The following is a 16137-nucleotide window of genomic DNA, read 5'->3' on the forward strand; positions in this document are numbered from 1 at the left end:
ATTATTTAAATGTGCTCATTTTACTTTCTTCATAGCAAACTCGGAGGCATTAAATGCTATGATTGACGATAACAGCATTGAACCTGAAAGGTAAGAGTTTCTGTATTCACTTAGCTGTAGCTTGAACTTAAGATCAAGGCTTCAGGGAAAGATACAAAGAATGAAAGCTTTTGTAGAAATGAACTCTTTGTTATCATAAAACTTTTAAAAGTTATACTGTGTACTGACTTTCGCCCACACTTACAGTATATTTTCAGTAGTTTAAACCATATTATGATGCATTATTTATAAGTCAGTGAACTGATGATGCTTTATACCTCATATCACCAATAATACTCTTTTGTAAGAGTATGTTAATTATTTTTAGCTTTTTTACATATTATAGTTTAACAAGATACAAATGGATGATGGGAAATACCGTAAATCACTTCTAAATTAAAAACAAAGTGTTCCCAATCACTTGGACTAGAAATGTCCTTTTCAATTGCAATAATGCTTTATGATTTGGATCTGAATGAAAAGAAGCAGTAGGAAATGTGAAAACTTATTGGTGATAATATTCATCCACAAGGTGGTAGTATTTTAATTCTCTTCTCACTTCCAAAATATTTCCTGGAGAGTTAAGTAAATAAGTATAGAATAGGATGCTGTTGATATTTCTCCTAGTTTGACGGAAGTATTTAAGAATATGTAATTATATGAATACGTAAATATGTAAAATAGAAACATCTTTAGAAGTGTGTTTTGTGATGTAGCCTCACCCAAGTCTAAAGTTATTGCTGTCCACTAACTGCACTTTTCAATATGAAAGTTACTTGATAACTGTACTATTACAAAAAGTTTTTAACTTTTGGGAAACTACTGAACGTAGCCCAGTCATCTATTTTTTGTTTTCCTGTTAGGTTTTCTGTTAGATTTCAGCCCTCTGAAGACTCTGATGTCTACACTGTTTTGTAGACATGAACAGTAATAGCATAACATTGTTATATTCTTGTATAACTGCTTATGGGCAGTTAAAAAGTTGTTACAATATTTCTGTGTTTTATTTTTAATAATACGTATGATTTTATTGTATTGAATATTCTTCTAGACTTCAGTGCTGCTTTATGACATTGTTAACCATGATATCTTACTTTTTGTCTTGAGATTGTATTTGGAGTGTCCTGTACTGCTCTTAAATAGTTCAAGTCTTACTTTGCTGATCGCTGTCACTTTGTTTCTCTTGGTGGTTTGTAGCTCTGAAATTGGTCTCGTTACGTCTGGTGTTCCACAGGACTGGATATTGGGCACCCCTCAGTATTTGCATGTTCCCACTTGGTCAGCTATGAAGATCACATGATCTAAATGATCATTTATATGCTGATGATACTCAAATCTGTGTCCATTCTAAACCTGACACTGATATAGCTGTCTCTGCTCTCTCTAATTGTATTTCTGACATAAAAACATGGATGACTCAAAATGTACTTCATCTAGGCTGCACCAGTACTGAAGTCATGCTTATTGCCACATCCACCAATTATCTAAAGCCAATGCAGTAACACTATCTGTGGACTGTACTGTACTTGAGCTTCAGTCTACATTAAAGAGCTTGGTGTTATATTTGATCCAGCCTTGACATTTGACCCACATGTGAAACATATTGTCAAAAAACCTTTCTTCAACCTCAGAAATATTACCAATGTTGCTGCTAACTGTTGCTGAGAAGCTGGTCCACATTTTCTTTTTTGACTACTGCAAAGCTCTACTTGTTGGGGGATCTAAATCCACTTTGAACAAACTACAGTTTGTCCAGAATTAGTCAGCCAGAATCATGACCAGATCTTGTGAAAGTGATCAGATTAGTCCTATCCTGGAGCCCTTAAACTGGCTTCCTATCAGGTTTTGTGTCGACGCACTGGAACCCGGGGGGGCCTCTGTGTACACGTTCACAACGCAAGAAATACTGCCCCCCCCCAAAAAAAAACTTTTTTTTTTGCTTACAGTGGTACTTCTTGCGTTAAGAAAGTTAGGTGTTATCATAAACTATTAGTAAGAGGCTTGGTGAAATTTCTCTGTGAACTGAAGAGATGGAAGAGAGGGAAGAGATGTGGTGCTTTAAACAAGAGAGTGTGGCATTACTTTTTGTAGTAATTGTAGTAATTACAATTAATTAATTACAAGTAATTGCAGTAAATGTTTATATCATTATATCTATTTTTTAATTTATTTCTTAAAAATTAAAAAAATTGTTTGCCCAGCCTAAGGGGGGTGGGGGGTCTGCTCTCATTGACAGCTGACACTCCTCCATACACTCAAGTGAAAAATTAATAACGCCAATGTAAACGTCGTATTTACAATTTGTTGATAATTAAAATGTGAAGTTCTCTAAAGTTTTTTCAGTCAAGTATGATAGTTACCCAGGGAGCTGTGTAAGCATGGGTAGGCAGCAAAAGATCAGCTAAACTGGGAAGATGCGACACCGAAGATATTATTAATAACCTTTTAAATCTGAAGGGAGATCTAAAGGGATCTTAATACCCTTAATACCCTTTATTAATAGGGATCACGTAATATGCGCTCTACCGCTGTGTACATTCAGTACAAACATGTTGTGATATTTAGAAATATAAAAAATGTTAATATAATGCCAATAATTAAGCTATTTTAGTTTTCCAAAGACATTTTTATTTGTTAAAAGAAAACTGATGGCGACAGCTGGGTGTGAACACTCAACCTCAGGATTACAAGTCAGTCACTTAAGCGATCACGCCACCGAGGCAGTCATGTGACAAGTACATCTCAATGGAAAGTCTTATACTACTGTTTGTGCAACAGTACATGAATATAGTTATACCGTTATTAATTTCTTTAGATACACAATTCCATATTCTATTCCCTATTAATCAAATTCTAAAAGTATGCTTTTAAACGTACAGTGACATGGTCAGAAGGAGCAAGGAGCACGTAAAAACGTTTCCGAAATAACCACATGTAAGACTTTGATGCTTAAAATGTTTAGGGAGAAATTGAATAATGGTGTGTATTTTTTCTACAGTTTACATAATATGTTTATGTTCCTAAATTAATATTGTTTATGACCTTTAGATGCATTATGCTCCAATTTCTTTATGCTCAGCTACCAAAATTTCTCTTTAGTGGTAAAATTCCATATAAATATTCAATACTAAGCGGATTAAAACGTGCACAGTAAAAAGATTAAATGATTAAATCTTTCTACGACCGACCAACGCACCACGAATGCCCCTGTCAGTCATTTTGGCCAGCCAAACACGTACCGCGGTAGGGCGCGGTGGCGCATGCGTAGATGCCCGCGGTACGGGTTTGTACCGTGCATTTTGAATGGCTGCATCTGTATAAGGCCCTGCATAGCTTACTACCTCAGTATCTACCTGACCTATTACCATCTTACTCCCATCTTGCAGTCTTCATTCCTCAAATTGTGGTCTCCTATTTGTCTCTCTATCCTGTCTACACTCTATAGGTGACAGGGCTTTCTCCTGCTATGCCCCAAAGCTCTGGAACTCTATCTCAAAGGATATCACAGAGTCACCTTCTCTGAGGTGTTTCAGATCAAGACTCAAACCTTCATTTTTGGAAGGGCTTTTACTTAACTGTGTGCCCCATTTGCTCTTACGTTATTCTTTACCACCTTCTACAACCTCCTCTCATTTGTCCAGTTCAATTCAATTTATTTTTACATAGCGCCTTTCACAACAAGGTTGCCACAAGACACTTAACAAAGCTGTGTGACAATACATGACATTACAATACAGATAGAGAAAAAGCCAGAAGACAATGGAGGAGAGGAACCAAAAACTACCAAAACCCCCCCCCAAAAAACCCCAAAAAGTAAAGAGAAAAACAACTCTAGGGGTCCAAGGTCACCTGGCTGCCCAACCTCTCTGGGCATGCTAACAGTATACAATTAAAAAATAGTACTAAGTGTGGAGTATTAAGCCTCCATCATGTCTTCTGTGTGTTAGTACTCCATGCAGATCTCTGTAGGCCCATGAATTCCTCCTAAATGATAGCTATATCCATGATGTCCTTCTTGGATCCAAGATGCAGCATCCAACTCAGATCATCCAGACATGTGGGGAGGAGAATACGGTAGTTTGGTCAGAACAGATGTATCTAACTGGAAGGCCAACACAGAGACACACAGATGACGCCTAGGTTACGTACCGAATCTTTCAGGCATAATTTTAAACCCTCAGAGTTGAGTGCTAAGATTATAGCAGTCCTATCCACACTGTTGCCCCCAAACAACAGAACCTCAGTTTTATCAGAGTTGAGTGACAAAAAGCTTTCACACATCCAAGACTTTCTTCATTAATGCAATTAGCAAAAGTGACAATTGACGAGTTGTTGTTAGGTATAAATGAAATGTACTGTATATTTTAGTGTCATCAGCATAGGAATGAAAGTTAATATTATGCATTTATGTTATCCTACCTAGCGGCAACATGTACAGTGAAAACAATACTGGTCCCAGCACTGATCTCTGTGGTACCCCATATTTGACTGGTGAGAGTGACAAAGTAGTACAATGCAAAGGAACAGGTAATAGGTTTATTCCATGCTGAAAAGAGAAGAAAGAAAACACAACATTTCGGCCATGGAGCCTTTTTCAGGTGTGAGAAAGACAGGGCAGTAAGCAAAGGTAATGTAGCATAGGAGAACAAAAGCTGGTAGAGAGGAGGGGCGGGAGGGGACAGACAGAGTGGCTAATCAGGTAGTGTGAAGTCAGGATAGGTGAAGAGAGGTGTGAAATGAAACCAACAATAAATAGAATTTAGAAGAAAATGAGTCTGTTGTTGAGAGAAGGGGAAAGGTGTGATCCTAGCTGCAGGATAATTTTAGTTTCTATAGTCTTTCTGATGTGGGATTTAGGAAAACTATTTTTGAGAACACAGACGGAGAGATTAGTGTGATCATGGCCATCAGAGGTGAAATGAGAAACAGTAGGTTTGGAGAAATCTTTCATCTTCACAGCACTAACATGTTCTCTGAAGCGGTCTTGGAGTCTCCTTCCTGTTTCCCCAATGTAGATGGCTGGGCATTTACTGCAAGAGATGCAGTAAATAAGGTTGCTGGAGGTACAAGATGTCATCTGAGTGATCCGGAATTGTCCTGAGGGGCCTTGAATGAGTGTGGTGTTAGATATGTACTTGCAGGTGATATAGCGAGCTCTGTTTTAAGGGAAAATACCTGGTGTGGATGGTTGCTGAGGGCGGTCAAGGGAGCTGTGAACAAGAAGGTTACGCAGATTAGGTGGTTGGCGATATGAGATGATGGTATGGTCAGAAAAGAGGGCCCAAATGGAGGGATCATTCTGTAGGATGGAAAAGTTGGCGTTAATAGCCCTGAGGATAGAAAGTGTGTTGAGGTGATAGGGAAGCATGAAAGGAATGTGGTTGTTACGGCGGGAGTTCCTGCTCGAGTTGATGATCCGAGGGGTGTTTTTGGCTTGGGCAAGGGCCCTGTCAATAACACTGTTAGGGTATCCTCTGTTGATGAAAAAAGAGTACATTTTGAGGGCTTGATTCTGGAAATCGATGTCGTCACTGCAGAGTCATCATAGCCGAAGGAACTGTGAAAAAGGGAGAGAGTTTTTTAGTGTGTTTGGGGTGAAATGAGCTATACAGGAGATAGTTGTGTGAATCAGTGGGTTCGTAATAGACCGAAGTAGAGAGTCCAGATATTTGTATATTCATTGTGTATTTTTCATGTTTCTTTTGTTTAATGTACTGTAAAACACTTTGAGAAGCCACTTTTACATCAGTAAGCTTGATCAGTGAAATCTAGCATGCTAACAAGCTGTAGAACATATTTGCAGATTCTGTATGGTGGCACTGAAGAGACTGCACTGAATAACAAAGGGGACTATCACTGTGAATATTCTAAATATATAATAACTTTTTTCACAAAATGTAGTAGTCTGCTATACTTGAGTTGAGTGAACTGGGTTCCTGAAAATGAGCATGTGTTTTTAATAATTAGACTTTATGGTTCCATTGTAATGTATAAATGCTACTGAATTGTTGTTATTTTACAGCCCTATGACACCAAATTCTCCTGCTACACCGGTGTCCCCTGCTAGCCCTACAAAGCACACCTGCTATGGTAACCATTTGCATACTATCGGTGGAGTGGCAGAGAAGAATATCTGTACTCGCTGTAATCAGAAGAAATGGCCCTTAATGCGTCAGTCCAGCAAGGTAAAAGAGGCCAGGAGGAGTCAAACTGGAGAAGTTACAGTTCTCTCTGTGGGGAGGTAAGAGCTTTCATTTACACCTCCTCAGGTGCTTTGTTAATTTGGCTTCTTTCCATGTGTTGAGTTAACTGCTAAGGTATGCATATAAAAAAGGGAAGGGAATATAAATCTGATTTAGATCATACAGATATAAATGTTTCATCTTATAATAGATATATTTTTCATCCATTGTTTTGTTTCTTAGTCTTTCATAGTTAGTTATAAGTTTTGTAGGTTTTAAGAACTTTTTTGCAATTAAGATGAGATCAACATATGCAGTATAGGAATCCTGAGATTTCATTTGCATAGAAGGGCTCCTATTGAGATGCCACATTTTAAAAGATAAAAGTCCACAGGGTTATGCTCCTGTTGCTGTGAGACAGCTTGTCTAATCTTCTCAGACAGGATGTTTGAAAATGTACCCAATGAGTGTGAATATTAATTTGGATGTTGCACTGAAGAAATATGTTCAGAATTACCTCAGATATTTCATATAAGTCCTGGGTAATACCATCAGCATGTCTCCTTCCCAACGAGAGGAGAAAACACTCTGGACCACGTTAACACTAAGACTCAGAATGCTTACAAGGCCGTACCACCCCCCCCACCCCCCCCGTGGAAACTCAGACCACATCACTCCATTTCTCCTCCCGGCATACAGACAGCTGCACAGGCGAGTGAAACCAGTGGTCAGAACGGTGAAAGTGTGGCCTGAAGAAGCTGAATCAGTCCTGCAGGACTGTTTTGAATGCACTGACTGGGATGTGTTTAAAGAGGCAGCCACACAGGGATCACACACCGACATACAGGAATATGCATCATCAGTCAATAGCTACATCAGGAAATGTGCTGATGATGTTACACTCACAAAAGACATAAGAACTTTTCCTAACCCGAAACCATGGATGAACAGTGAGGTTCGCATCTTAATCAAAGCAAGGGATGCAGCATTCAAATCAGGAAATAAATCAGAACTAAAGTCAGCCAGGATAAATCTAAAGAATGGTTTTAAACATGCAAAAAACATAAACAGAAATTAGAGGAACACTTCACCACACAAGGTACATGTGGCAAGGTATACAGGCCCTTACAGACTACAAAAGGAAAAACATCTATGCACCTGCCCATGATGCCTTCCTGCCTAACGAGCTCAACACCTTCTATGCTCGGTTTGAAGTCAGCAGCACAGAACCAGTCAACAGAGCTGCACCCTCCGCAGCTGACCAGGTGCTCTCGCTGTCTGCAGATGAGGTGAGGAGATCTCTGCTAAAAGTGAACACACGCAAGGCTGCAGGACCTGACGGCATTCCCAGTCGAATCCTCAGAGCCTGCACCAATCAACTGGCAGGTGTATTCACAGACATTTTCAACATGTCAACATGGCCCAAGCTGTAGTCCCTAGCTGCTTCAAGACAACCACCATCATCCCAATACCGAAGAAAACCACAGTGACATGCCTTAATGACTACCGACCATTGGCACAAACACCTGTCATCATGACGTACTTCGAGAGGCTGGTCATGGGGCACATTAAGGACACCATTCCAGACACACTGGACCCATACCAATTTGCCTACCGGCCTAACAGATCTGCAGATGATGCAGTCTCCATTGCCATACACACTGCCCTATCCTATCTGGATAAAAAGAACACATAAGCAAGACTACTATTCATCGACTTCAGCTCAGCTTTTAAACACCATCATTCCAGAGAAAATAGTCAAGAAACTCAGTGCACTGGGTGTCAACACCACCCTCTGCAACTGGATTCGGGACTTTCTGATATGCAGACCTCAGGCTGTCAGGCTTGGAAACCACACCTCCGGCACACTTACTCTGATCACTGGGGTCCCCCGGGGGTGTGTGCTTAGTCCATTTCTCTACTCCCTCTATACCCATGACTGTAACACCAACTCCATCATCAAGTTTTCCAATGACACCACAGTTGTAGGTCTGATCACAATGATGAGAGGGCCTACAGGAAGGAGGTCAGTCTCCTTACAATGTGGTGTAAAGATAACAACCTCACCCTCAACGTCAGCAAAACCAAGGAGCTGATCGTTGATTTAAGAAAACTGCAAAACGGACATGCCCCTATCCACATCAACGGGACTGAAGTGGAAAGGGTCAGTTACTTCAGATTCCTTGGGGTCCATATCACTGAGTACCTCACATGGTCGCTCAATGCCACCTGTCTGATGAAGAAAGCGCAACAGCGCCTGTACTTCCTAAGACGGTTGAAGAAGGCTAAGATATGTCCCCATATCCTCACTAACTTTTACAGATGCACTACAGAAAGCACACTGATAGATTGCATCACAGTGTGGTATAGCAACTGCAGTATTGCTGACCGCAAAGCCCTACAGTGAAAACTGCCCAGTCCATCACTGGGACATTTATGACAGACGGCGCTTGAGGAAAGCTCTAAGCATCATCAAAGACCCAAATCACTAGTTTGACTCTCTACCATCTGAAAAACGGTACCGGAGCATTCTGGCCTGGACTACCAGACTGAGAGACAGTTTTTACCAAACTTATCAAACTGTTAAACTCCCAGCCTCTCTCACCTACGATCTGAACCCTCACAGTGCCTTCTCTCTTTACCAAAACTCAAACACACATTGAAATCTACCTCTACCTCACATGTCAAGAAGCTCACTCCCCATAATTTTCTATCCTTTATTTCATTCTATTGATGTATGATTTTGCACATCTGATGTTATTTTGCACATTGCCTGTTGTCTCTGCCTTTCTTCTCTTATACAATTGTATTGTTGGTTTTTTTTTGTACTGCTTACCATCTGTGTGCTAGCTAAATAGCATTTCGTTATACCATATACCTGTATATGAGTATTGAAGAAAGATACAAGATGTGAAAAGGGGATTAACTGATTTCTTTCTGCACAAAGACTTCTTGTGACACAAGACATTCCATGCTTAAGCACTTTTGAGTTATGGCAGGGGTGGGAGTTAACTGATAAGAGATTCCAAGTGCAAGATAGAGACCCCCCAGCTAAGAAGAGATAAAACCGGCCATTTAAAGTGGTCAGGGTCTTGGGAATGTTCAAACACAGGTGACCTCCCCCCATTACCATGGTAACAATTTGTGTCAGAAACGGCTGAAGTTTGCTATATAAACTGGAACTTTTGTACCTATATTCTGAACAATACTTTGGTCTTATTGTTCCTTGCATGCAAAAAACTCAGTTGTTTAAACTTCATCTCGGGATCCAGAACTTATTTGTCTGTTACAACAGTATAATGACAATAAACCTGAACTTAAACTTGCACTTGGTAAAACATAAAATCAGATAGTGCTACAATAGATCAATGAAGCTAAACAAAAGAAATAAGATGATTGGATAATTCAGAAAGAAAACGGTAGATGCTCTGAAGAACGTCAAGGAGTGGTTGTAGCTGTTTTAACTTTTAATGTTAAATATATGTATCATACTGTGCTGTAGATGTAATGTGTCAATTAAAGCACTTCTACCTTTCTATCTACTTGTTATAGTTAATAACCAATAATTATTTTATTTGGACACGGTTTTACAGATATTTTAAATTAATACTGTTCAGTGATAAAGACTACATACAGAAATATTTATTAATGAGCTTAGAAAATACGGTATACCTCCAGATACCAAAACGTTTCTAATTTTCTAAAGCAATTATTTTTAGTTTAACAGTCTTAACAGTCCACCAAAGCAGGAACAAGATACCATAGGTTAAATTTATAGAAACCTTTAAAATAACCATATATCAGGACATTATATATATATATATTATGCTGTTGTCAAATATGTTGGTTAAAAATTACATTTATCATTTTAGTAATAGGCAATTTAATTTTAATGATTTGTTTTTCCCACTTTGCAGGTAACACGTTATTTGTACTGAACTGAATCTGATAAATCACCACAAAGATAATTAAGGCTCATTCATAAATTAGGTATTTAGGTATTAGGTGTACATTTTTTGATTTAATCATTCATCTGATATAGAGGCTTGTTATTCAATATCATCATCTGTATTTAGAGAAGTATGACTTGTCCCAGATAGCATGATGGAGCAGCGGTTCGCATTGCTGCCTCACAGTGCTGGGTCCCTGGGTTCAATTCCTGGGATGTTACCTGTGTGGGGTTTGCATATTCTCCCCATGTTCGCATGAGTTTCCTCCCATAGTCCAAACACATGGGTAGATTAATTGACTCTGGCTTGAGTGTGTGCACTGCAATGGACTGGTGTCCCACCTGGTGTACCCTGCCTTGTGCCCATTACTTGCCAAGATGACCCTCCCTTGACCCTGAATTGGATGAAATGATGAGAAAATGCATGGATTTGTGGGACACCATAGGATCTCTCTGAATACTTTGGAAAGGCACTGTATGTGGACTGCAAGCATATTATGGCTGCATGTGGGTACAGCACATCAGTGCTAGTTGAATTGTGTTGGCTCTATTTTGTAAAATGCTTTGAGCTCCTTTGAGATGAAAAGTATTACATAAGAGTGTCCAATTATTATTGTTATGCTTAGTAGTAGTATTAAAATAATAGAAAAAAACTTGGACTATGTTTTGAATGCTTAGAGGTTTTCCTGAAACATTGGTTCTATTTTGGGTCCTGATCATATAAACACTGCACTTGGAAGACATGTTTCCAGTGTTTTATATCTAGATTTCAGTCCTCCTTTGAAAATTTTTATTCCTTCATTTTATCAGGTAAGTCAATTCAGAACAAATTGTGTCACAGATTGGAAAGTTTGGGTGTTGGACAAAGTTTGAGCCAGTGACACCTTGGTGTTGATTCAGTTTGATGCCTTTTTCTTGGAGTTCCTGCAGTGATCAAAGGCCCTTGTGACACAGACACTAGAGGGCCAGTCAAACTACTTTAGCACCTTAATTGAGAATAAGGCCAGAGGACAGGAACTGATCAAACAATGTAACAGCACACTTGGCTTTATTTGGCCAGCCACTTACTGGAGGAAACACCAAAGCATCTTCCCCCCCAACCCCCTCACCCCCGGTGAAGAGTAAGAAGCCCTTTGTTTCAAAGAGATTAAAAGCCCTCATCAGTACAGAAATGGCAGAAATGGGACCTTTGGGGAAGAAGAGTTTTGTGGAACAGATTGTGGAGAAGTTGGACCCAAGAGAGGACACACACACCAATGATTCTACAGGGAGCAAGTGAGGAAGGCTCCAGCATCATCTTCCTCCCCCCCTACCTGATATTGGACTTGGATTAATCAAGATGTGGTGGAACAGAAACCATGTTGTTTAGGGGTTCAAGGATTGGAGGAGTTGTCTAAGTGCCATCAAAATACCACACAGAGTTTCATTCCTGTTCCTTGGTGTGATGGAAGGCGCCACACCAGGTCACTGGCCAGAGCTGGTTTCATAGAATGCTGGACTTCTCATTGGGGACATGTTGGTAACTGACTTCCATGGGGTTTCTTTTTATGTTCTGTCAATAAGCGACTCTGGTAAATTAATTATATTATGTGTAATGCAAGACATATCCTAGGATCAATTAGCTGTATGCTTGGAATTGTAATATTACAATTAACTGCTAAATAGGCTAGATGAACCAAATGGTTGCATATAGTTTGTCACCTTTATTGTGTTCTCATGGTATGAGAAGGCTTTATTTTATCTGTGCTTTGAAGTTGTCAAAGAAATTATATATAAATTATATAGCAATAAGACTGGAGTTTGTAACCGACATACACTATTTACAAGTATATCTGTATCTCTGTTCCCTGTTTAGATTCAGAGTGACAAAACCAGAGCACAAGGCCCAGAAAGAAAGGAAATCATTGTTGTCTGAATCAGAAGATGGGAAACTCCCTTTAAAGGGTTCAAAGGGTGATTCTGGAACACCAGCAAAAGATGAATCAAAGAGTAGAACTACCTCAGAGACACAGGTGAGGGGAGCTCCTAGGACTCTTATCATAGATGCACAAAACATGTGATGATGTTCAGAAGATCCTGATAGTTTAATATGCTACAAAGGAATAATAAAATTTGGGACTGAAGGTCTTATCCTGGTAGGCAGATAAGTTAATTCTGATTTTTTTTTAACAATAGCTTTGGATATTATGGTTTATAACTGCAGAATGCGTATCGGTAATTAATCATGAGTAGAAAATAATCCAGTTTTTACTTTATATTAATTTCTTTTGGTTAGTGTACTTCACATTGAGAATAAAATGCTTCAAATTGTCTTGTTTTATCAGCATCCTAAATTATCAAGTCAATTGAATATAGTAGGCAGAATGTAAGACATCATATTTATTTTAAATTTTGACTTTGCAGGAGAAAAATAATACTCCCAGATGCTAGCTCATTCTAACAAAGATTTAAGGTAGGTTTTTTTTGTCTTTAAGCCTCAAATTGTGTGGTGGTATAGTTTTAATTGTCTTATTTACCAGTACTACAAACATTACTTAAACTGACCTGTTTAAAAAGCAAAAACAAGTATTTTACACAATTTATGTTGCTATAATTTCATTTTTTTCTAGATACTCTTCTGAGTATTTCTTCTCAAAATATTTTTCCTCAGACGTTTGTGATCCTTGCGATAAAGAAAATTGCTGCCATACACAGTACAGAAGAAAGAAGATTTATGTTTAAAACATGGAGTACATTTTGAATCTTTAGATCCACATTGTTAAACCCCTACATAATATAAGCCTCTGACTTGTGAGCATCTTCTTTTAGAACCAAGTGGATAAATTGGATAAAAGTTCCCTTCCAACCTTTCACTAGTTTGCATTTTTTCTTTGACACTATGCCAGCCTCAGTGTTGCAGATAAAAAGGATGTCACCTGAGGAAACATCAGAGAGTATTGAAAAAGCATCCACCTACCCCTAGGGGAAATTGATTCACTTTTATGACCACCAAAAACTATTTCAAGGTGGAGGCACACTAAAATGCCGAATCCTGTCAGATTATCACTATAGAACATAAAAGTGCTTGAAAACACACGCTAGAACTCGTGTTCCGAGTTTTCTCATTGTGTAGTGGTTTTGCCAGAATATCTGCTATTTCGTAATGACTGCGATCAGCTAGTGCAGTTCTTGTTTTTAAATTTGGTTGTGTTGAAATAATTTTACTTACTTAAAACAGTTAATTGAAAGGAATAACATTAGTTCAGATATATGATCTCTTACTTTCAAGTTCTTGGTCCCTAGGAACAGTTTTTGATATAGGTAAACATTATCATCTTCATCATTATAACAGCAATTCTTCATTGTTTAAAGTAAATTCTTTTGTTTTGTCTGATACAGTAGTGTAGAGCCAGTATAAAAATTGTGTGGAATTATGCACTTCCATTTTTTCTAAGACGTAATAATTGCTGCTAAAATACAATGTGATCACTGGAGTAGCGGAACTCACACTTATTTTAGAAAGTAGTTTGATATTTCAGCCATGATTCCATTTAGCTGTCATGTGTAAGCTGCATTTTCTTTTCTAGTGAAAAGTACAGATATAAGTATAAAAGTTTTTAAAATAGTCAGTTTACTTGTAATACTGTATTTGAATTGGATCAGTCTTATAAAATGCTATTGAATTATGCTTAAGGATTTTATTTGAAGAGTTTGAATTTACTTGATTTAGTTGAAATTCCTAAATGTTCATAAAAAGGAATATAGAACTCACCTACACATTGCTCATATTAGATTCATATCCTTATATGTCTGTTCTTAATTTGACCTTATAACTACTTCCAAATAACAAAACAAGGTGTATCATCACTAGCAGAACCAAGGAAACTTTTAGCTCTTTTTTTAATAATGCTTTTCCTCAAAAAGAGTCTAGGGAAATTTATTTTGTAAAAAATACATATTTTACAATATTTCTTCACAATGTTGTGAGCTTTTGATTTGCTTCTGTTTTTGTGGGAAAAGGTGATCAAGAAAAGCACCTGTTTAACACTGCAAGCTGTAGACATCATAGAAAATGTAATTGCTTTCCAGAGTTTGTCACTTGTTCTCTGATGTGCACTGTAGGGAGAATTAATAATGGTTTTAAAAAAAGGTTTTAATCATTGCCGATCATTAATGTAATTTGTGAAATTGTTCATGGTGCATATCTCACAATATTTGTCTTGCATTACATTTATTTTAATTCAGAGGCACTGCAAAGTGCATTCTGGTATCTCTGACCTTTGATTTGATTCCATGAATATTATATATAAACCTACATGACTGCGCTTAAGACAACTGATTATTCAAGAATAGTCAAGTTGAAAATATTTGAACTGGTTACTTGCTTTAAAAGGAAAACTATTTTGAAAAGTATATTTTAATGTCTTTAATATTTTCCAGCAATTACTGTTGGGAGTATTATAATTGTCTGATTGTTATAGTTGTGTAAAATCTGTTGCTGCTTTTCATTTTTTTAATTATAAAGGCCATCAGATAATTTATGCTTGTTCCCTATTTCTATTTCATTACTGTAGATATATTCACTGCTTAATCTGTTTCAGGAAAGTGCTTTGTCTTGTGTGCGTATTTCAGACAGATAATATAGAACTCGGTAACTAAAACAATATGCAAATTTAGTGCTGTCTTGCTTATGACATAAAAAATGGATAACGGTGTAAAGCTATGAAGTGTTGTTATATACATAAACAAAAGAAAGTTGAAACTACAAAGTTATTTTTTTACATGCTTCAGATTAGATGGAAAAGTGCTATATGCATCATCTTACAACAACCAACTACTAAATGTCAATCCTTGTTCATAATGGAATCTATTCAGTGGTTTCAGTTTTCTTTTAGCTCTGTAACTAAAATTATTGTTTATGGGTTTTGTATTATATATGTAATATATACAGGAATATAATCATATAAGTATCTATTTTAAAAACATATAAATGTCATATTTTAACATTAGTTTGGTAATAACTGCAACCTCATATAATCATATTCTGTTTTGGTGGTACAGGTTTCACTAGGGCAAAAGTTAGTAAGTCTAAGTCTAAAGTGCTGACAGTTCATTTGTTATAATGAAAAGGAAGCAAAAGTACTCATTTTTATTACCATAAAATATTTGGGTGTGGTCATTTTTAGCAGCTTTGTTCTTCTGAAGGAAAACTTTGAAAAGCCAAGGTTATAGTATAAGTATATATACGTAAAAATTATATATCCCTTTAAATGAATAAAATTGTAATATGTGAATTAAAATTGTTGTACACATAAAGAACTACAAATTTGCCTGGACATTTTATGACTTTTGCCTATGCATTTATTGGTTGTTTTCATTAAACTGTATTGATAAACTTTTTGAAGAACACAATGTTTATACATTAAAAGAATTAAGTACCACATGGTGTGTTTCCTTTGCCTAGCTGAGTTTCACTTTAGTCACTGGCTGGTTCTTCCAGTTAACAAATGATATTCAAAACAGCTTTAGTACAACTCTGTAACTTTGCATAAAACATACTTTATTACAAGTTTCTGGCCTCTTCATTTTCTGTCTTAATTTCATTTCCTGTCTGTAATTATGAACTATAATGTTGTTCTTGAGATTGTTCATTGCAAATGGTTATATTGAAGGACAAGGGTGATTTTCTTTTTAACTTGTTTCAGGAGAAAAGCAGTCCAGAATGGGGGAATAATTCATACAACATTACATAAGTATTAAAATCAGAAATTTAATAGACTAGGTTTTCTTGAATTTGTTTTGTTGGGAACAAGTCTTTTTTTTAACCTAATTTTTTTTCTTTCCATTTCCAAGTCCAAAACCAAAAAGTTACAAAGATTTCCAAAACATTCTTGTGATACTTATAGATATCTCATATTAAATTCTCATGTATGTACATTTTCACTTGAAATGCAAATGATATTATTGATCTCCATTGAATTCAATCAT

The 16137-nt window shown here is 37.2% G+C and overlaps 1 protein-coding gene across 2 annotated transcripts in view; it reads left to right on the plus strand.

Moving 5' to 3' along the window:
* rell1 (RELT like 1) overlaps positions 1-15590 on the plus strand; it is a 74149-nt gene extending 58559 nt beyond the window's left edge. Inside the window, exons 4-8 of one of the 2 annotated variants that reach the window (XM_088919277.1) lie at positions 36-90; positions 6062-6280; positions 12026-12182; positions 12574-12622; positions 12780-15590. In XM_088919277.1, the coding sequence (XP_088775403.1) occupies positions 36-90; positions 6062-6280; positions 12026-12182; positions 12574-12600 (458 nt within the window). In that variant the 3' untranslated portion in view covers positions 12601-12622; positions 12780-15590. The remainder of the gene's footprint in view (positions 1-35; positions 91-6061; positions 6281-12025; positions 12183-12573; positions 12623-12779) is intronic. The other variant, XM_088919268.1, reaches the window with a different exon arrangement.
* Positions 15591-16137: the final 547 nt, after the last annotated feature.

The sequence above is a fragment of the Atractosteus spatula genome, chromosome 1, assembly GCF_055471065.1.
Source record: "Atractosteus spatula isolate fAtrSpa1 chromosome 1, fAtrSpa1.hap1, whole genome shotgun sequence".
Classification (NCBI taxonomy): Eukaryota; Metazoa; Chordata; class Actinopteri; order Semionotiformes; family Lepisosteidae; genus Atractosteus; species Atractosteus spatula.